This window comes from Haliotis rubra, unplaced genomic scaffold (genome assembly GCF_003918875.1).
Source record: "Haliotis rubra isolate DU_JTF1 unplaced genomic scaffold, ASM391887v1 Scf130, whole genome shotgun sequence".
Classification (NCBI taxonomy): Eukaryota; Metazoa; Mollusca; class Gastropoda; order Lepetellida; family Haliotidae; genus Haliotis; species Haliotis rubra.
The window spans coordinates 781,022-803,326 of NW_025765226.1; the positions used below are offsets into that span (position 1 = coordinate 781,022).

The following is a 22,305-nucleotide window of genomic DNA, read 5'->3' on the forward strand; positions in this document are numbered from 1 at the left end:
GGGCTTTCTTGGGACTCTAAAGGCGTGCATCTCATATTTTGATTTTGATTTTTCCAATTTTAATGCCGTTTGAACTTAAATAAATTTTGTTGAATTTCTCTCTGAATATAGTGTTATAGGGGGTGAAGTCTATCAACTTTTCCACAAAAGCTGCTCAACAGAATTGGCCTTCTATGTGTGTTTCATTGGGACTCTAAAGGTGTGCGTCTCATACCTTGTTCATCTAATTTCTTAATTTTGTCACTTCTACAGATTTTTGAACTTGAATTGCCTCTATTTCATCCAGTTCGTCCCATACAACAGGGTGTGTACTTTATCCACTTAACCTCAAAACTACTGCACAAAACTCATTTAGCTCACATATGTCTTTTATAGAGACTCTAAAGGTGTGCATCTCATAATTTGTTTTCGTATTTTATAATTTTTGTATGTTTTAGAGAATTTTGAACTTCCCTTAATTTCTCTCTGATGATAGTGAAGTTTGTTATTTATTCAAAGTTTATTAACTTTGCATGTATATAGGCAATGTTATGTGGCAATTATGATCAGTGAATGGTTTATGTGGCATCTGTAATTAGCTCACAATGTATTTTTTGGTGACTATATATTACGTAAAATTAGAGCTGCTTTATAAGGACATAAACTGATGTTCTCATGTAATCCAGATGTAATGTAATCATGTCTATATTTATACTGTAATTGGTCAATTTAATTTTGACAAAAGAAATGTGTTCAAGTGGCCTTATCTATTCAAAAAAATTTCACTATCTAAATGTTTGAGTGTATTTGTGAAAGTGTTTTGGTAGACAATGGTTGCCATTGGTTTATAAAGTTTGTCTTAAAAATTCTACAACTCACATTTGGAATTCAGAAAATGGATAATGTCTCCTTTTCACTCTTATTGCTATGGACCTTGATAAAAGGTGTTTAAATTTAGCTTTTCTTATTATTCTGATGAATGCCAACCTTACTGTGTTGTAACTTATACGTTTACAATTTCCCTCTAGTAATACATGTTGCAAACATTTCCACCCTTTAGAACTTCACTTGAGGAATGTGTATGCATTTGAGTGAATTTGAATGTAACAGAATTTCAATCACAAACTACATGTTACCAGTAAGGCTGGCAACACATTGGCGATACTTTTCAATAGCAATTAAAAATATTGATTAAATACACTGCTTTAAATGTTTTTGTTACATTAAAATTACCTGTCGTGACTGACCACTTGGATTTGGACTGGCACTCAACCCAAAATGACCTGTATGTCTCCACAGCGTAGGTTTTAGCGTACCTTGTAGACAGTTGCTTCAGCATACGATCTCTGCCTCCATGAACAGTGGAAATATGATGATGTCTAAAGTCTCCTCCAATGTGGCAAAGTAGATAGGTGGCTCTTCAGAATTTTCCCTCTTTTTATCAGCTTCTCAACATCACCACACTGAAGAACCTCGTACTTCGTACTGCTACCGGCTGAAGTGAAGGATGCACCAGGTCTGGACGTCCCAGAGAGAACAACGACAGGGAAGATCGTGCTCTCGTACGCCATGCCAGACGAAGCCTAATGTCTACTTATACACAGCTGCGACATGGATGGCATCCATACACCAGAGTGTGCATCAGCACCATCAGACGACGCCTAAATTCTGCATGATTGAGAGGAAGACAACCAATCAGACGTCCAGTCCTCACAAATCAGCACCGCCATGCCCGTTTAGCCAGGTACCAATCACATGCTCGCTGGAACCTGAGGACATTGAGAAGGATCCACTGATACGATGAAAGCCGATTCTTGCTGCATCATACAGACGGGAGGGCACGTGTTTGGAGGCAGAGAGGCACAGCACATGATCAGAGAAACATCTAAGCTGAAGTCCCATTTTGGGGTGATGTTAGGAACACCTGTCATATTGCAGTCGGATAATGGCATTGAATTCACATCTTGTGTCATTACAGAATCAAAGAGCGTGTGGCCATGTCTCAATTAAACCTTCAATTAGTGCTCAAATTCGGCCTTGTGTTGTCCACTTTCTAACTGAACGCTCACATGAGGCCATCTAAACAGTTTAATGTGCTTTTCTAAACACCATTTTTCTGAGGTTGTAGATCCAGTTTTACTTAGTGAAAAATAGTGGGTGGTGCGAAATCTTTGGCCAGGTGCACATATCACTGAGTGATTGCTCCCATCTACTAGGTTTAGGACTTTATGACGAGTAGATATTGTCTGGAATTGTGTTTACCTCTCACGCAAACTTTGTTGTGCGTAAAGCAAAGAATAACTTCAAGGCAAAACATGCCAGAAGGCATCTGGAAGGCGAAAAGAGGAAGGTCGTCATAATGAAGAAGAATGCTACATGCAGTCATGGCACCGTGGATTGTTGCAATCTTTAAGTTAAAGGATAGTCATATTGCTTTGCTTCCAAAATAGTAGATGGAAAGAGGGTGTTGAAGTGATGGGTAGTTTTTCATTTCAATACTTCGGAAACTTACAAATATATGAAAGTAAACTCGATACTAACAGAGCAGCCGCACCCCAGCGACTTTTGGTGGAAATAGCAGGAAGACAACAGATAACTTACTTTGAGTGAATTATCTTCTTACACAATGATCACTTTCTGTTGATGTTTCATAGGGGAGAATGATTTGCCTTAACTACACCTTAATCGGTAAAAAGAGAGACCATATCCCAATCTGGACCTATAAATGTGAGTTCAACATGAAGATAACCCCTGTACTAAACTGTATGACAAGATGAACCTTTAAGGCCCTTAAACTGACTGACAGCGTGGCGTTGCACCACGACGACGTGATGCTGCTCATGATGCTGATCACCGACATGACGCCGTGGTATAGCAGGCCGAGAAGGATGACGTCGTTATGCAACAGAAACATGTTTACTTCATTGTGTAAACTGTCTGTGAATGTCAGTGGCAACCGATAGAGCCAGACACAGTTACCATTCCTTCAAACATCCATAAAATGTTTATCTCCCTTCTGCTTTTTACAGGAGCAGAACCAGCTTACATTTCCCCTAAACACCTGGTGTCAATGATTTTTTCAGTGATACTTCTGTATAATTTTTATCCCCTTCTGCATTTTACAGGACCAGAACCCGCTTACACTTCCTCCAAACATGTGGTGTATGTGTGTGTGTCATTTATTTTCGGTGATACATTAGTATAACTGTTGTCTCTCCTCTGCCATTTAAGCCAAAAAGGAGGAATATGCGTGTGGCGGTGATGTTTAAGTTTATAGAATATGCATTGACCAACTGCTGATGACCGATTAAGCTGTAATGTTGCTGATTTGAACCAAATTAAATAACTGATATTTGACCTCACTACATGACTAGATGTAAATAAATTTCTGAGTACATACCGACATTCTACATGAACGTCCATACACTTTTTATACTATGACATGACCTTAATGACACATGTTTGAGAAAGAAATGGTTTATATGCACGATACTTTCGTACCACTTTGTGATGCATATTGTATAAAACATGTCTGTGTAATCTTGTTTACTCTACAGAACAATGAGTGTAAGAGGATTGTTCCTGATAGAACACATTACTGAAACTATCAATGTACATGTATATCAAATCAAGTTTGAAGCAATGACAAATGGCAAAGATAATTCAATGCATCACTGTGATATCCAGACAGGTTTCAGTAATGCAAAGGCGGGTCCATTTTAATGAGAACAACCAAAGGGCCATAGATATACATGAACTAATCCATGGCATCTTACAGGATGACTGACTGAGTTTTGTTTTACGCCACTTTTAGCAATATTCCAGCAACATCACGGCGGGGACACAAGAAATGGGCTTCACACTTACAGGATGAACTGAATGCTGATGACGCTGAACATGCGAGAGTGATGGCAGCAATTGCATATGCTCTTACAGACAACATTCATAATATATAACGTATCCCAAGAATAAAACTGTCATCGTTGCGTCTTGTGGGAAATCACCACACAAAACTAAAAGACCACTACAATAACACATTTATCAGCACAGAATTCACATTGGATCATTCGGCTCCAGGATTCTCCAGTGTTCCATGAAAGACCAGTCATCGTCAACGATAAACCATGATACAAAGTACTCGAGGCAACACTCGACTGATTTTACCATTACCGTTATAAGGTTCCATTAGTTGGTCGGTCGCAGTGAATTAACCAAAAAGCCTCACGCTGCTTGGCTTTAAACAGAGTATTCAGTGACATACAGTTTCCATTTCAAGTGAACGTGAACATCATTCATGTAGCAGCACGATGTCTAATGTTTATTTGCAAGAAACCGAATTTTCTACAGAGTTTGAACAAATGTCTACAAAAGTAAATCAATTAGATTGTGTGTCAACAGTCAGACATAAAGAGAGGACTTTGAATGGAATCCATACATATGTAGCCTTCGCTAGTAACTAGACTAGTTGTTAAGCGACTGAGCTGAAGTTGTTTTTCGACACAGCTAGCATCACGACATCTTCCATATATTCGACTGTCTCCATTTGTGCAACATTACTCTGTATATTGTTGACAGTATATCATTTATTGGGTACAAATGGTTCAGCAATGACTATGAAGTCGCTGATCAGATTGTCTTATGCATATCGTGACAACATAAGTAAGGTGTTTCGGCTGATTAACCTGTGAAGCCCTTTGATCTCCTCATGTACGGTTCTTACACCATTATCAAGCTAAAAGTGCCTAAAACCAAACGGTGACAAGTATATATACATGGTATGTTATGACAAAATGCAGATTAACATTAACGACAGCAGCGAATTTCGATGGTTTCCAAAGTTTCCTTCTTTATTTTCTATGCATTTTCGAATCGTATATTGGTTCCGGGTGAAACGGCTGCATGTACACAAAGATGACAATAAATCCTTCCCATCATTAACCTAAACAAAATTCACTGAAAAAAGGTCTGAAACAGCTTCTGAAACAGCTGAAGCAAAGGAATCAATGTGCTTGACTCATTCTACATGGAGAAGTTATTTTCTGATAGCAACATTACATCCCGTATGTTGAAAGGTTTGCGCTGTTCTGCAAGCTCGTTGCCTCCCTGTTTCGACAGCAGAGAGCAGGCACGAATGTAGCTTGTGTATTCTCCATAGGCTTGTTGTTATACCAAGTAGAACCATTGCCGCAGAAACAGACATAGACGAATAAACTGTCTTTGATCAGAGCCAGAGATCACTTCTTCGTGTTTTGTCTCACTCTACCAACAGCCAGGTAGTGTTGCCTGTCATCACCAGAAGGCCAACAGTCATAGAACGTATCCAACCGGGTACCCATTCACTGCTGGCTGAACAGTTGCAATTTTGAACAAACCCACATGTACCACAGGGCAGGACTGAAGTTCCAAAAAATCGCCGGAGTTAATATGCCTAACACGGTCATCTATCTTAGTACTTCACATGACCAGTGTTGCTATACTTTAACTGAATTGTCACCTGGGCTCTATGCACAGGAGCACACACCACAAGACCGTCATGGTTATCTATCAATGTAACAGAAATGGGAATATTTGAGCTTCAGTTAAACTGTTGAACCAAATGTCGTGATTTGTAATTTGCAAATTTTGTTTATAAAACTGAAGTAAAGGTTTGACTTAACACAAATCATCACCGAAGAAGACCCAGTCTTGGTTTAAGGAAACCGGGTCAGTTGGCATCGGTTTGGAGATGAGTTGACACTCCTTTGATCCACCGTTGTAGTTGACACCAACACAGGTCTCGGACATCACACAAAGAAGGAAACACGTCATCCTTGACTGCTGGGGAAAGGACGCAGCACCAGGGGAGAGCAGGTGCTTTCCACGTACTCCTTGATGCCAAGTCGGAATACATGCACCTGTTACAAAAAAACATGTCCATGGTTAGGTCTCTATTCTGCGACATTAGCAAGGCAGTCTGTTATGTACACTGCATAAATATGCAATTACTTTTAAGATATTAATCATGTATCTTCTAAATATAAGGAAACATGTTCTTGTACAATATTCAAAGTAAAATCCGTCTCTTTGAAGACAATGCATCTCCTTATGTAATAATAGATAATCCAAAAAGAAGCTGCAGATATTTCAACACTGACTTCATTGGAATTTCTAATTGGTATGTGTCATGGCAGGTTATCCCGAAAGTGTGAAACTTGTCCAAACTTAGTCCGAAACCATTGTTGACAATACTCCTTCCATAATCCTATAGGTTTAACTTTCCAAAACAATGATTCATGACACACTCTCATGGATTCGGTAATAAATGAAGTCGGTCTACTGTAACTGTCTGTGCCACTGTATTCCTTGACACTAGTATGTTAACTATGTTTCCCGATCCGGCGTTATATCTCTATGTCCATGGAATAAATATGTTACCTCTATATGGTGATGATTATGGTAAACAAGGAAGTGTAATAGTTGTCATATATATTTTGATAATTGATATGGTAGAAAACACAATCTCAAAAGGCTCAATAGGATACGTGTATGGAGTGATTGGGTGAGGTAAGTTTTTAATTCAGCCTGTCAAGAAACGACAGTAAAACAACTAGGCTATCACAGATATCAGTTCTAAAAACTAGTAATTGATATTAAAATATTGTAACCATACATGACAAGACAATATAAAAACAGGCTATAGATCGCCAAGAACTGAAGGTACATCACCAAACTAGGGACCATGGGGACTTACAGTACCATTGCTGCCTGCATGGACCCTAGCTGGATTTACACCATCCTTTCGCTCCTGGCGATTTTATATAATACATACACATCCTTATTTACAGATGGGTCCAAGGATGGTGGCGCGGTGGCATGTGCCACTGTTATTGGATCCAGAACAATATCTTCTCGACTACCAAATAACAGCTCTATTTTCACAGCAGAAGCTAACGCCATATTAACAGCTCTTAAATATATTCATGAACACCGTCAATATAAACAATACATAATCTTTTCCGATTCTCTTTCGTGTCTTCAGGCTATTAAAAATCTTTCTTGTAAACATCCACTTATAATAGAAATTATTGAAATGTATAATGAGCTTGCTACTGGCCAATGCGACATTGTCTTTTGTTGGTTACCCAGCCATGTTGGCATTTCTGGGAATACAATAGCTGATCTTGCTGACAAGGCAGCACTCAATAAATCTTTGACACCACTTCTTATTCCATACTCTGATTACAAAGCTAGCATTAGAATCTACATCCGTGATCTGATGCAAAAGAAGTGGGACACCCTAGTGGTTATTAACAAATTACTAGTACATGAAATAAAACCCTATATTGGTTACACCTATTTGGGTGTTTAACCAATTTAACCATAATTTAAAATAACAAATATTCTACGCTTAAAAATCTGGTATGTTTAAATTTCCTCGATGGGTTTGGGACTTACAAGTATGGAGCTAGAGAGAGGATCAGGCAATATGGCGTGTATGTGATGAGAGAAAAACGTTTATTTGTAGCCTGGGGATGTTGTACAATCAATATCGTGTGCACCCTCCACGTGCTTGGATAACCGGGCCAGTAAGGTGAATTACTGCATTATTCTGGATAAATGCTGTCACCGCATGAGAACGATGTTGCCGAGCTTTGTCATCCATAAATTCAGGTTAAGAGGATCATGAAAATGGAGGACAACTGGATCCAGCACTTCATGGATATACTGAACGTCAAATTTAAGGCTGTGTAATATAAGCGGTATTTACCGGTTCAGACATGAAAACGATACGTACTGCGATACGCTGATTTAAAACCGGTATTTGACATGCATTAGGAAAACTTTGTAACACTCGGAAATCTTCGGATATTTTCTGTAAAGTTAAGGCAGTTAATGGTATGGATTGTAAAGTTTACAATAAATCATATGATAATCTTGTTCTGCCCATTCTTTCATATAGAGCCGCTGTCCGGAGAACACGGGAGTATGGTTGTGTTAATGCAGTTCAACATCGGGCAGCCAGATTCTTCTTAGCCGTCGCTAGCAAAACTCCAAATTAGCAGTTCGTGGCGAAATGGGCTGGGTTTCCCAGTATACTAAACAAAAATTGAGGTTCTTCGTTTTTGGCGTAAACTTCATTTACTTGAACTCAGTAGAATACCTAGTATTATTAGTAGATGGTCACTTAATTGGGGGAGATCTCGGTATATTGGAACTCATAAAGTATTAGTTAGTTTTCATTGACCTATATATGACCTGTTTATTATTTCACATGAGGAGTTTGTTGTTGCTAAAGAACACCTTAAGACGTTAGACCGTTGTGACTGGTTTCCGGGCTTTGGAATGATAAAGGGCAGGAGAATGGATTACGTACTTATCGTCTTTTTAAAGATTTATTACAGGTTGAACATTATGTTGAAATAATTCTACCTCGATCACATCGTAGTATCTTGAGTAAATTCCGTTGTGGCACTTTGCCATTCGCGGTAGAACTGGGTAGATATTCTCGTCCGAAGACTCCTCTTAATGAAAGAGTTTGTACTCGCTGTAGTAGCAAAGCTGTTGAAAACGAATTACATTTTCTGGTCAACTGTGATTATTATACAGATCTCAGATCTAACCCTTGGAAAGAAATAACCAGTGTCCATCCTTTATTCCAATCTATGTCAGCAATAGACAAGATGGTACTTTTCCTTACAAATAACCAGTTCGTTAGGCTCCTTGCCGCACTCCTCCATACTATGTTTAGGCGCCAAAATATTTCCGTTGTATAGTCTAATCTATTTTGTTAATAAGGTCAGCATTCACTCAACATGTCTGCTATTTACATTTGTTATTCTTTTTAGCGTAAGGTGAATGTATGCATTGCAATTGTGAATTTGTTGTGTTTTTGCTTTATAATAAAGCATTAACTCGATTATGAGTCATTTTTTGTTAAAAAATACTCCTTGCAATTTATTGCAATACATATCGCAATATATGATTTCGCATCACAATATATCGCAATATGAAAATTCTCTGCAATACTGAAAAGTAAATTCTCCTACATATCTTCATACACAACATAGTTCTTTTAGGGGGTCAACATATGTAGGGGTACTTAACTTTTTCTCCATTATTCACTTTGTGAGGTGCTCAAAGTTTGATTTTAACTGCTGTTATTTAGTTCGACAATGTGCTTTATAACTTTACCTGGGCGTATTCCATATACTTCTACTTCACAGACTGTCAGGAGATCGTTAAACTGTGAAGTCGCAGGTTTCCAAATCCGAACAAACCTTCCCAACACTGAACTCTCACATTGGACGTTTCCAGTAAGGCCAAACACACCAACATAGGCTTTACAGACGGTTGCAGCAGCTGTTGAACATCGAGATGGGTTTGTCCTGTAGACTTCAATGACAAAGTCATGAAGGCGCTCAGCTGAAATTATGTTATTGCGGTGAGGGAGTGATATATACCTGTCTGTTTACATCTCAAACGTATTTGTAAGTTTTCCAATTACGTGTTATTGTAGTGTTGCTCTTAACGATAAAAGCCACAATACACGTCTTCGTTTTATACTAGCATATAATTATAGGTATTACCGACCTAGCTTACCATGCAGAAAGCGGATTTCAACTTACGGACATGGTCACCTCTGTTGTAGATGGTGACATTGTGGACTTCGTACTGACCCAGGAGATCTATGACAATCCAAGGTGATCTGTCATTGTCAGCTGTGGAACTGCAGACTCCATGATGCCAGTTTGTTCCAAGATGGCCATCTACTGAATTCTCAGCAGCGGAAGAGATTGAACTCCCCGCATACACGGCACTCATCCATGTCGGTTTATTCAGCGCAAGGTTCTGGCCACAGTATACATGTGCTGAAAACATGAGTCAGAATCGGTAATTTGTTCACGTTCAATACCAATCAAAGAGCCAGTTCCCTTCCAATGAATTACCAACTGAACGCAAAATAAATCCAAATGAATCCAATAAAACGGCTTTATGTTTCATATTAGATTCATGCATAAAGATTCACAGTGACAAAAGATTCCCCACAAGGCTGTATGACAAGAGAGATGATTGCAACTGTCCAATGGTCTATTTTCGCATAATGTCGCACAACAATCCAACAGTGTATATATTGATCGTGGCTTACAGACCTAAATTCTGGTCCCTCTTTCAGAAACTGGGTAAATCTCTTCACATTGAAAACTTGGAGTACTACTATCAATAGACCGATCCAGTCCCCGCCGACAAGCCCCGCCCACTTCGTTTTTGACGTTAGTGGGGGACAACCACTGACTATTCACAATGGCGTCATCGCCGGCGAAACGTACATGATTGCGAACGTTGTTGATGAATTCTCCTTGTGGTACTTTGGCATCCGTCGTTTGTGAATGATATTTAAAGAGGCAAGTTATACGTATTTGATTTTAAATATATTTTAGCTGGCATATTGCAATTGGCGAGTGAAAATGAATTACATGCCCGATGAAAAATCGTCTCGACCAGCTGCTGAGAGTGGGAAGCGTATTTTCTTTCGAATCATTTAATCTATCCGGCAGTTCACCTCCGTCAAAGATTTTAGCAGGATAAGGGTAACTGAATTTTGTTGTTTGTGGGTGTGTTATTTTTAAAAATTCCCATCATAATTTTATAAAAACCGTGAATACAACCACATGTTCATGTTGCAGATCGTTTCGGTATCTGTAAATAGATTGTCAACACTGCGCGTGGCGCCTTTATTTATGGTTATCCGTTGGAGTTTTTCAAATTTAGTTAAATCAATAATCTGAAAAGATGGGTTTCTATCTTTTAATGAATAAAAAGAATGGTAAATAAATCAGAAAATATTTCCCATCTACTACTTCGTGCACCTTATTTGTCTGTATATAATTAATGTAAACAAATCAATCACAGCATAACGTATTTAATCCTATTTGGAAATCTGGAAAAGGTAATTGGGCTTGTATGTTTCCATGGACGTATCTGGACAAACCCAGAAGTAAATATTCAACAGCTGATCTGCAGCAATTCTCAGTAAAGTTTCCCACTTCAAAATCTGTACGTCATCCTAAAATGACCCTGAATATAAGGAAATCCATTTTTTAAAATCATCCTTTCCATTTTATTTTTCTATATGTGCTTTGTTGTGGAATCCTAATTTACATACAAACTTCCACAATACTGGATTTCATGAACTGCCAGCATGTATGTACAGGTATGTCACAGCACCAGAACACAAAGAAGACCCAAGATACACTGACCCATCTTTTCAGAAATAGTAAACCTATGATACAAACTCTTTGAACAGAGCATCCACAGTTATCCGAACAATTACCTAGCATTGACACAGAATGTTACACAAAATACAAATGTATTGTTTTTTTCTTAAGAGATATTTAACTGCTAACTACTAGTGAAAATAAGGTGCAAAGAATATATCCTATGTTCAAAGCTTTTTGTCAATACAATTACATATTGACATTATTGCTTCTTAAACAATGATAATCTTTGTTTTATTAGATCTGAGACCATATCCCTAGAGGACATAACTCTGATTTCGATCTATTTCCTTTACTGAGATACTTACTAGTGTCATAAAAATTATAGTAAAGTTGATTAAAACTTTGGTAAAAGTCATAACAAAGGTTTAGGAAAAAATCTCCTGAAGCGTTCACCTCCTACAAACAATGGGCCAGTGTGCAATTTAATATGGAGCTCATTTTCCAAATAACCGTCAGAAAAGCTTAAACAATTTGGCCAAAATCAACATCTTAATAAACACTACCTTTGGCTCAGTCTTCAAATATAGGTAACCTCCTGAAAAACTGATGATTTATAAGAAGAATTACATCAAATCTGGGATTTTTGTAAGTTATTCTGTTCAAGGACTGGATAATGCCTGACCAGTGTGTGACCAGAACGTAGCCTTTGCTTTTTAAATTCTCTTGATGGGTTATGATACTAGCAACCACTTTCAGAGTTATCTGATTAGTAAATATATTATTTGAAAACTATTTAAAAGCAGAAGCCAAGAAACTAATTAAGTTAATACCAAGTGATTGTCCTGCTATGATATGTATTGTGTTTGTCTGCCTAGTTCTGCCTTAAAATAATATGGATCTGATGTGTCAATCAGTTAAATAATTATTTAGAATTGATTAGATAAAACGTGTGACAAATTTAAGAATATCTAAGAGCGAAGGGTACACTATCCGCCACATTGTTCTTTCATGTAACAAGTTTTGCTATTTCGGTCGACCCTAACCGAAATCAGATCGTTGTCAGATTTGTTTACATTGTGTCACGGCTTTCTCGCCTGTCTCATTTGAGATTTATGGCCTACCAACTCAAAGTCCAGTAGTGACTGAAAACGTTAAGCTAAACAACTTTTGTAGTTACAAGAATTGTCCGTGTTTATAACACTTGCGGAGTCTTAAACTACTTTTTGTTGTCATCAATTGGTAATGATTTTGCACATGTGCAAAAGTGCGGAAATTCGTGCAAATTCTCATCTACAGGCAAACGTAGGTTTCGTGAACGATGGTGCAGACATTTAACTGATCGTTTGGCCTATCGCGCTCCCTGATCGACCTCAAGTTTTTTGTCTTGACCGTAATGGTTTTGTAAAAGGTACACATCAAATCGCAACAATATGTAATATATACATATAGAGTGTAAATGGCATAGTTCGAAGCACATCGCTTCGGAGGCATCGTTTGACCCCGGAAATAAGTCTGACAAATCCACACAGCGGGCCCGGCCTGCTGATTGGGCAAAATTGACGCATGCTCCAGTTTTGATTGACAGGCGGGATCGGTCTATTCAGGTTAAATAGCAGACGTAAGCTTCTTCCTGATTGATAGTGGATGTGGACCAGCAGACCTCCCATCCTCATATCCATTTATTCCATGCGTTGATCTGCTCTTCATTGCAATCAAACGTAGCCAAAATATCAAAGTAAAAAACGTCAAAGATCAACAGTATTGTATCTTTCAATATGTGGATGACTCAACTTTTACGTTAGATGGTTCATAGGAAAGCTTATCTGAATTAGTTGAGATATTGAAACAATTTGCTGTGACAAACCTAAATTTATATGACAAGGATCAAATGAACAACTACTGTGCTGGTGAAAGGAACACTATCACATTTTAGGCATGTTAATTTCCACAGATATCGCATAAATGTTATCAAATCCTTGCAAAGTTGCTTTTCATGGAAAAGAAAAACCCAGAAAATTATTTCTTCAAATGACTAAATTCATTTACATTCCACTTGATCTGGGCTGATAAAATAATGACACATGTTGATACTGCTGTTTTATGCAAATACATAAAGATTAATGGATTAAGAATCTGCTGGCCTAAACTGGCCTAAAAATATTTTTGAAGTGACGTTCTCCTACATTTCATGATCATTTCTTATCACTTTCTTCTTTGTACTACGTATCACTTAACAATATATATAATTTCCTAAGCTGGTACAACAAAGGAATGTAATATGTATAAATATATACCACATGTAAATGGCAGTCGTAACGCTTTCGCTGAGGTGAAAACTGAATTTTGTTTAAAGGGTACCTTTCTGTTAGCCTTCAGACAAATCAAGAATATCCCAGGAACATGGATTGCCACTCTAAGAGAACAAGAACCAGTTGAGAATAAGGATAATATAATGAACCATCGTCTAAGTCTAACCGAAGGGGGTTTCATGTTGTGAATAAAGAGAGTAAGTAAAGAAACTGTTTAGTTTGGTAGCTGTTTGTTTAACACCATTCACTAACATTCGAGATATTCTGGGGCAGACAGTAACAAGTCATGACCTAGTGGTTGAGAATCATACAAGCGGTCAAGTCACCGAGCATGCCCCCATGGCCATCACGGATACAGTCCAGCCTGTCACAACAAGAGTCAGTGAAAATTAAATAAGGGATACTAATTGCCTAACTAAGACGTTGCTTTAACAGAATGATGTCATGATGTGCATTGAGATTGGTGTCGAACACAACAACATTCGTCTTCATTTGACCGCGTACCGCACCCCAAACATGAAACCCCAAATTGTTTGATATGTTCGTGACTTGGTGGCTTTATCTGGAACATTTGGCGTTCAGTTTTGCCTTCTCGGGGGTTATTTTGGCGGCGGACACTGTTCAATCATCTTCAAAAGTTCGAATATTTTCTGTAGACACACTTAAAACTATTAAACATTTCAATCACATTTCACCAAATGAATGCTCTTTCATTTCAACCAAGATATTTATCAATTTTCTTTTTCAAAAATCAAGCTACTTTGCATTAATCACTTTGTGGATTAGATATAGTTCAACATTAACATGGAATTGAAAAGTTATGCTCAGTTTCCATACATTAGGTTCAAAATATTCGAGAGGATAAAGAGAAAAACGTGTTTTCGCAAAAAATGTATCAAACTCACTAGATGCCTTAAATCATCTTACATTTCAATCACATTTCACCAATGAATGCTCTTTCATTTCAAACAAGACATTTATCAATTTTCTTTTCCAAAAAGTAAGCTGCTTTGCATTAATCACTTTGTGGATTACATACAGATCAACATCACCATGGAACTGAAATGTTATGCTCAGTTTCTGCACATTAGGTTCAAAATATTCGAGAGGATAAAGCGAAAAACGTGTTTTTGCAAAATAAATGTGTCTCTAGATGCCTAAAATCGTCTCACAGAAGTTATCGAACATAGGTCTTCAATTTCGGAATAAAAAGTCCTTTGACAAAATGCAAAAAATCCATAAATTTTCTAATAACTTCTGATTTTATTATAAGAATTACGTTCGGGATTCTCAGTCAGGTAGTTGACGAGAATGTGAGAAAACTGTCAATACCTAAAGGGTGAAATCATAAAGAGGGAACACTATGTGCTCAGTGCCACTACTGACTATACAAATACCAATAATCATTATGAACAGAACGTTAAATCAATGTCAAAATACAGAATACTTTGAAAAAAGTCATGCACTAGACTATAGTAAGCATTGCGATAATGATACATTATTGCTAGACAACTTCCACTACTGGGATGTCAACAACTATGCGCAAAATATGACTCACCAACAATTTCCAAAACCAGCACAACTGCTAACTGCATTTCAGTGTTCATCCTGAAACTTGTTTGTGCATAACTTCACACCGGAATCGACTAATGTCGACTCACCAATTCACCGCTGACAGTTACCACTTGAGCCGGAGGAGGATCGAGGCGCCTTTCAGCTGTATGTAAATATTGCAGAGGATGTATATAGGACTTCTGAGAGTGTGTTTAGGAGTTTGCCATTTTTAGACTGTTGTTGCATAAAGTCTTCACAGAAGCAAATGACTAATTGACAGTTCGTAACATACACGCGGTGAACTAATACCACATTATTTCAGTGTTGATGTCTAATTGAGTATTTAGTAGTTACTTAGTTTAAACATATTTTATTCACAATGTGAAAAGGATCGGGGACAAGTTCTTTCAACTTATTAAACCCCTCTCCGAAGATATTTACAATAACTAATTAAATAAGTAATTACTTAAGGGACACTCTTCAAGAGCGACCCATATTTCGCGCCAACAATGTTTTTATTACGTCGTCTAGCTGCCAGGTGGGGAGCACATGTTCCCTCGACCGCGACAGACACAGGGACTGGGCAGCTGTCTACCAAGAGAGAATTTCTTCAATCTAAACAATAAGACAATCAGAACGGTGGATGCCAATCAGATACCGTTATTTGAAAATATGACGTATGATATAAACACATTTGATTTATTTGAATCCGAAAAATCTCAATCAACCCCACTTTGTCATTGCTCGAAAAATCTAAAACGTTACTTAGGTAAGTAGGTATATACACTTTTTAACTTAGTACAAAGCAAATGTTGTATTTCTTATGCAAACATTGAAGTTTCTTTCATATCCTCACAACAGCGTCGACCCGTAAGTTTTGCATGCGATACAGCGATTACTACTCCCTGGCTGTAACCCGTATTTGGTGATATAAACTTACACCTGCTGATTTGACATCATTCACTTGATGGTCAGATAAAGAATTTATATCAGGTACAGCTAGTGGTAACACCATTCAGATTACCCTACAGAGGTTGACAATGACATTTAGCATTTCTCGTGTCTGGAGTAAATACTCAACATCATGGATGAAGGTCTGATATGGTAAATGTATTACTTGTTATGAAATATGCGCTTGGAAGTGCAGCAAGAGGAATTATCTACTGAGTTAAAAAATATCCATCAAATTATTATCCGATAACACGCTGATTGATTAATTATTTGTCAAAAGGTAGTCTTTATGCACGTAGATTTACTAGCACACACTCAATACACCCACATTTGACCAGACTGTAAACATATGCCTAAAATGAAGGTTGGACATATACTTGACAACAAACGTTGGACATATACAGTTACACATGCTTGACAAAATATGTTGGACACATACAGTTACATACAGATGAGCGCAATAGTGCAGTGGTTAGGCGTCTGCCTATCACGCTGAAGGTCCGGGTTCGATCCCCGGTGGAGGCACCAAGGTTCGGGTCCCAAGGTTTGCACATTTGCTTAACATCCTTGGACAAGGTGCTTAAATCCACACTATCTCAGTTCACCCATCTGTAAAATGGGTACCCGTGAGGATGTGCTGGCAATGTGAGTGATTAGTACATTGCGCCTAACAAGCGTTATGTATGTATGTATGTATGTATGTATGTATGTATGTATGTATGTATGTATGTATGTATGTATGTATGTATGTATGTATGTATGTATGTATGTATGTATGTATGTATGTATGTATGTATGTATGTATGTATGTATGTATGTATGTATATATTATATGTTGGTTAATATACGGTTGGTTAATACGTCACGTCACAAGCTCGGTGACACAATTTTCTGCTGATCATTCAATTTGACTGTGCCGTCTGCTCGCTTACACTGACGTTCGGTCGGGGAACTGAAGTTGGCATCTTCGTAAGTCTATGAACTTCTATCTTCGCTTCGTATTCCACTCCACCTAACATTACCAGATATGAGTTTTCTTAGATCAAAGCACTAGCAGTACCGTAACCAAGGCCATCAATACGGACACGATCGCCTTTAGAGCTTAGACCCACTCAGAATTCGCCCAGAAACGAGAAACGAGCGGGTGTGTTTACTTTACTTATCTTTATGTAGATGCCTATCAGTGAACAAGTGTTGGACGTAGGACGTGTTATTTTCAGCAATACAAGCCCCTGTGTCTCTAAAATACCCGCCTTATCCCGCCGAGAACGCTAACCATTGTATGATAAAAAGAGTTACATATCCCGTACACGAACAATCTTGTACGCATACACATACTGTAGATATATGCACTTCCAAGTGCCTTACAGGAACGTTGGACATACAGAGTTACATAAACTGACAGAAATCATGGACATATACAGTTACATGAAACTGACAGAAATGATGGACATATACAGTTACATGAAACTGACAGAAATGATGGACATATACTGTCACATATGCCTTACATGAACGTTGGATATGCACAGTTACATAAAACTGACAGAAATGATGGACATATACTGTCACATTTGCCTATAACAAACCTTGCAGGCACATGGTTATATCTACATACATATATCATTGAGTGACTGCACCTATTTACTAGGTTTACCTCCAAGACTTTATGTCGGGTATATATTGTCCACAAGGGTTAGGACCCAACTTGTGTTGACCTGTCATGCAAGAAGTTCACTGTGCTTAAAACAAATGATAACTACCTTTTCTGAACAAAACACGCCTGAAGGGCGAAATTATGCACAGACTGTATTCTATCTCTGTTATGCGAGTTGCACCTCACGGTGATGGTCAATCTACCACAAATCCTCGTCCTAGGGTTGGGTTTTCACCGCTGCAATGAGTCGTGCTGTTTCAACATGACCCAGTTAGACTATCAAAGCGAGTGATTGTGTAAGGTACACAGGTTAACTGCGTGTCATACAACAACGGGGAGGTGGATCATTGCAGTTTTCACCAGTTACAAAACAGGCACTTAAATTTGGTTTCAAAACAATGTAAGAAGAGGGATGGTAATCTTTCATTTCATAGTTCAAGAATCTGTTAAATTACACTTATGTCTTAACACTTGATTCACGCCCCAGCTTTTTTAGGTTGAAAAAGTCGGATTAGAAATCAAACCCCTTACTTTGAAGGTACAAAACAAACCCCTCACTTTGAAGGCATAATGATTTGCGTCAACAAGCCTTGCTTACAGAGTCTTATATGGTCCTGTGCATAGAAATTATGAATATATGGCAACATGGCTCACAGAGTGGCATTGTACCACAATGACCCTGTGTCACGGGGTCAAAACTCCAGTCTTCTCACGTTCGTCTAACGTCGCCCTTTGATTTGTATGCAACGGAGGGTGTGTGGGGTGGAGTGTTGGGTGGGTTGGTGTCAGTACAAGTAGATAAAGATATTTCCCTTGTATATATAGTCATGTATATAGTCTATTAATTGTACATGTCCGCATTGTACATGTCTCATGTAAATCTTTAGTGGTGCCGTTGGAATAGCTTCGGTAATGGTTTAGTAGAAGTATATTGCTCTTTTGGGTTGCCGCCTCCTCTCCCTGGACCAAGGTTCTGGAACACCACAGGACCCACTCTCTGGTTCAGGGCCCCGTTCCTCAAAGCGATCGTAGTGCAAAGTTGATCGTAACTCCCATACTTTAACATAGACTTACGACTGTTGTAGCGCTACGATCGCTTTGGGGAACGGGGCCCAGGCCTGTTCCACCCCATACAATGATGCTTGCACCTCCTCATGAGTCTCTTTCCATAACACATTGGTCTGAGTAACGCTGGCAACATCGTCGCCATATTCTTGTTCTGCCATCTGCAGTTGATACGCAGTTCCGACTCTCATCTGTGAACAGAACAGTTCTCCATTGCCTGTATCGCCACTTTTGGTGTCGTAGGGCAAACTGTAGACGTTCACGCCGATGATGAGGGGTGAGGACAGGTCCACGGTAAGGTCAATGGCAATGGTGTTTCCCGATGTTAAGACGTCGGCGTACTGTATCAGTACTGATTGGTCTTCCGTGTGTTCCCACTGTCTGGCGTGCTGTTTCGGATGCCTGCATGAAGGGATTCTGTACATGCTGTCGCACAACATGGTGGTCTTTTCGTCTTGTGGTCACCCTTGGTCTGCCAGTACGGGGCGATCATTTGTGGTGTTGGTGGCCCGGAAACGTTGCTGCAGCCTGTAAATGGTCCGAACGTTGACCTGGAAGTGATTGGCAACGGCTTGTGCAGTGTGGCCAGCTTCAAGTCTTCCTAGCGCCTGGGACCCGTGAAGATCCGGGGTAGAATAGGTCTTCAGCAACCCATGCTTGCCACAAAAGGCGACTGTGCTTGTCGTAAGAGGCGACTAACGGGATCGGGTGGTCAGACTCGCTGACTTGGTTGACACATGTCACATGGTTCCCAATTGCGCAGATCGATGTTCATGCTGTTGATCAACTGGATTGTCTGGTCCAGACTCGATTATTTACAGTCCGCCGCCATAAAGGTGGAATATTGCTGAGTGCGGCGTAAAACTAAACTCACTCACTCACTCCTAGCGCCTGGTTCCTCTCAGCTGTCGTGAGCTACGGCATCCTGCTGACGTTGTAATGTAAATGTTTCAACCAGGTTTGGGGATGCATTTTATAGGGCTGGTCCTTGTGAACAGCACGTGCAGCATGAGTTGCATGAAAACATGGAGAACACTGTACCATCTCCAAGATCAGGTTGAGTTTTTGAGACCATTTCCTGGGTTCCATTCTGAGTTTGGGAAGGAATGTCTTTGTTCAGATAAAGTGTCAAAAATATACCATCAAAACATTTAATGAGTTCACAGTTATCCGTTTCTGCGAAGGCAAATTCCAAACTGACGTTTCTTTTGCTGCTTAGTATATTTAAATATCCGTCTTTCTAGTAGTGTACAAATAACCAGCATTCCCGTGAATGTATAGTTTAGGTTAAGTATCTATTTACTATTGGGAGACACTTTACTCTTTTGTTCAAGTACCTTCCTTAATATTTGTGAGTGTAAAGCACAGATACTCCGTAGGCATTGTACTGTTGGAAAGTCAAAGTGAGTCTTTAGCACATAAGTTTAGGCCCTTACTGTTTTTCCGCTATTAAAAGCAGCCGAGGTTATTCACTTATTAAAGTCTTGAGTTGATGAAGTCTTAGGTGTTAATTCATCGTCTATGAATCTCGTCAACATCTTGTCAAAGTGATCACTTATCTACTCTCTTAGTGTTAAACAGTTGATAAGCGCACTCTGGGTTAAGTAATGAAAGAAGCATGCATCGAGTTTACATTATTGGGAAACGTTTGTTTGAGTGGCGGGTGCTATCAGCAGAGCAGGAGGGACTTCCCCCTAGCGAACACCTGGTGTCATCAATTATTTTCAGTGAGCAACTCATATTGCTAAAAACATGTTTGTAAAATTTTGTTTCCTCCACAGAACAATGAGTGCGAGACTAAGAAGATTGTTCCGGAAGCAACACGTTACTGATCCTATCACTGTAGATCAAATCAAGTTTGGAAGCACTGAAAACTCTCATTGGGGATGATAAGTTAATGTGTCACTGTGATATCCAGACTGCATCGGTAACGCAAAGCGGATCAGTTTTAAAGGGAACAACCGTGAAGTCATCATACATCAACGAATCCTGGGGATCTTACAGGATGAAGTGAATGTTGATGAAGCTGAACAGTCGAAAGTGGGTTCAGCAATTGAAGATGCTCTTGCAGACAATTTTTTAATTAAGCATCTCGAGATGCAGAACCAAATTGTCATCTTTGCGTCTGAATGGGAATCACTCCACAAGACTAAAAGACGAATACAAAAACGCCTTGGTCATTATAGAAAGTCACATGGAATCACTCCGTTTAAGGAAACAGAGGTCCCATCTCCAGACGTTCCAGGATTTACAATAAAGGGTAAACTATTGACTATAAATACATACACAGCCCCACTGTCCAATCTCTCAGTCGATGTTATTGTCAATCCTACAAACGAAAATTTAATGCATGGGGATAATTCATTTTCTGACAGAGCTGTGCATGGAATAAGGCTTTTGGAAATATTCAAGAAGAAATCACCTGTTCCAGTCACAGACTTAACGGTAGCGTCCCTGGGTGATAACGGCACTTTAGTGATATATTGCCGTGGTTTGTCATCATCAAAGATGTCAGCTGGCAAATATCTGGAGAATCTGCGCTGTACCATCCTCAGATGTCTTGTTGAAGCTTGGAATAGACGCTGTACCTCGATTGCCATTCCAATCCTTACATCAGGTACATTAGAACACACAGTATAAGTGATTAATATACAGGTCACATTCTATAGTATTTACATATCTCATAATTACCGCTTTATCCTTCGATGTTATAAGTACAGTTGTTACAAATCATCAATATACAATGATGCAGAATCATGAGGTGTTTTATCATTTTACGAAACAACCTGAGTGCTGGGATTGACCTCAATTTCTGGGATCTTGTAACTACGACACCAGGGGGGTATTCTTACGTCAATTAGCTGTGTCAAATAAAAAAACACCAACACTCAACCTGTCAATATAGCCATACATTATTATTCTTTTCAGTTGCCGTGACTACCTCTTTGCGCCAGTGTGCTGAGGAGCTGTTCGAGCTGTGAAGAGTTTCGACGAGAATGTAATCGGAGGTAGTCTGCGAGAGTTCTACCTCGTTGACTCCAGTAATACGAACGTGAGGCTATTTGTAATTGAGTTCAAATCATGGTCGATATCTAAAGCTGAAGAGACGCTGGAGACAGATAAAGAATTCATCTCGGCATATTTAAAGACTTGACGGATCGGGCAGACAAAGTTTGTTTCATAAAAGTACGTAAATGTTTGGAGCACATGTGTTGAAACATGTGGTATAGCTTTTCTTATTGTACTTAAAACGTCATTTATAAATGAATGTCGTCAAAACCGAATGTCAGCACTGAACATTAGAACCCGATATGTGGTGTATGAAGAATATTAACTGTGCTGTAATGTGCAAGATATTTGCCCATTTACAATGGCAATCCCATCCGTGGTATTTTTATCAAATTAAGATGTAAATGTTTTCCCTTCTCGACAAAATGACAGGAGGTGACGGGTGTTGTATTGTGTATGTGCATGTATGTCCATTATGCAATATAGCCCTTGAACATCATTTCTTTTTATCTGTTACCATGCTATTGAATTACATAGACCACAACTGTATTGGTAGAACTGTATTGGCAATTTCCAACTATTT

The 22,305-nt window shown here is 38.9% G+C and overlaps 1 protein-coding gene across 1 annotated transcript; it reads right to left on the reverse strand.

The window, feature by feature from the left end:
* Window positions 1–4,276: 4,276 nt before the first annotated feature.
* LOC124267274 (fucolectin-like) lies at window positions 4,277–15,133 on the reverse strand. The gene is made up of 4 exons (XM_046702186.1): window positions 15,045–15,133; window positions 9,585–9,827; window positions 9,151–9,381; window positions 4,277–5,873 (listed from the first exon to the last, which is right to left on the reverse strand). The coding sequence occupies exons 1-4, from the start codon at window positions 15,091–15,093 to the stop codon at window positions 5,632–5,634; spliced, it is 765 nt and encodes a 254-aa protein (XP_046558142.1). The 5' UTR covers window positions 15,094–15,133; the 3' UTR covers window positions 4,277–5,631.
* Between the last annotated feature and the right edge of the window lie 7,172 nt (window positions 15,134–22,305).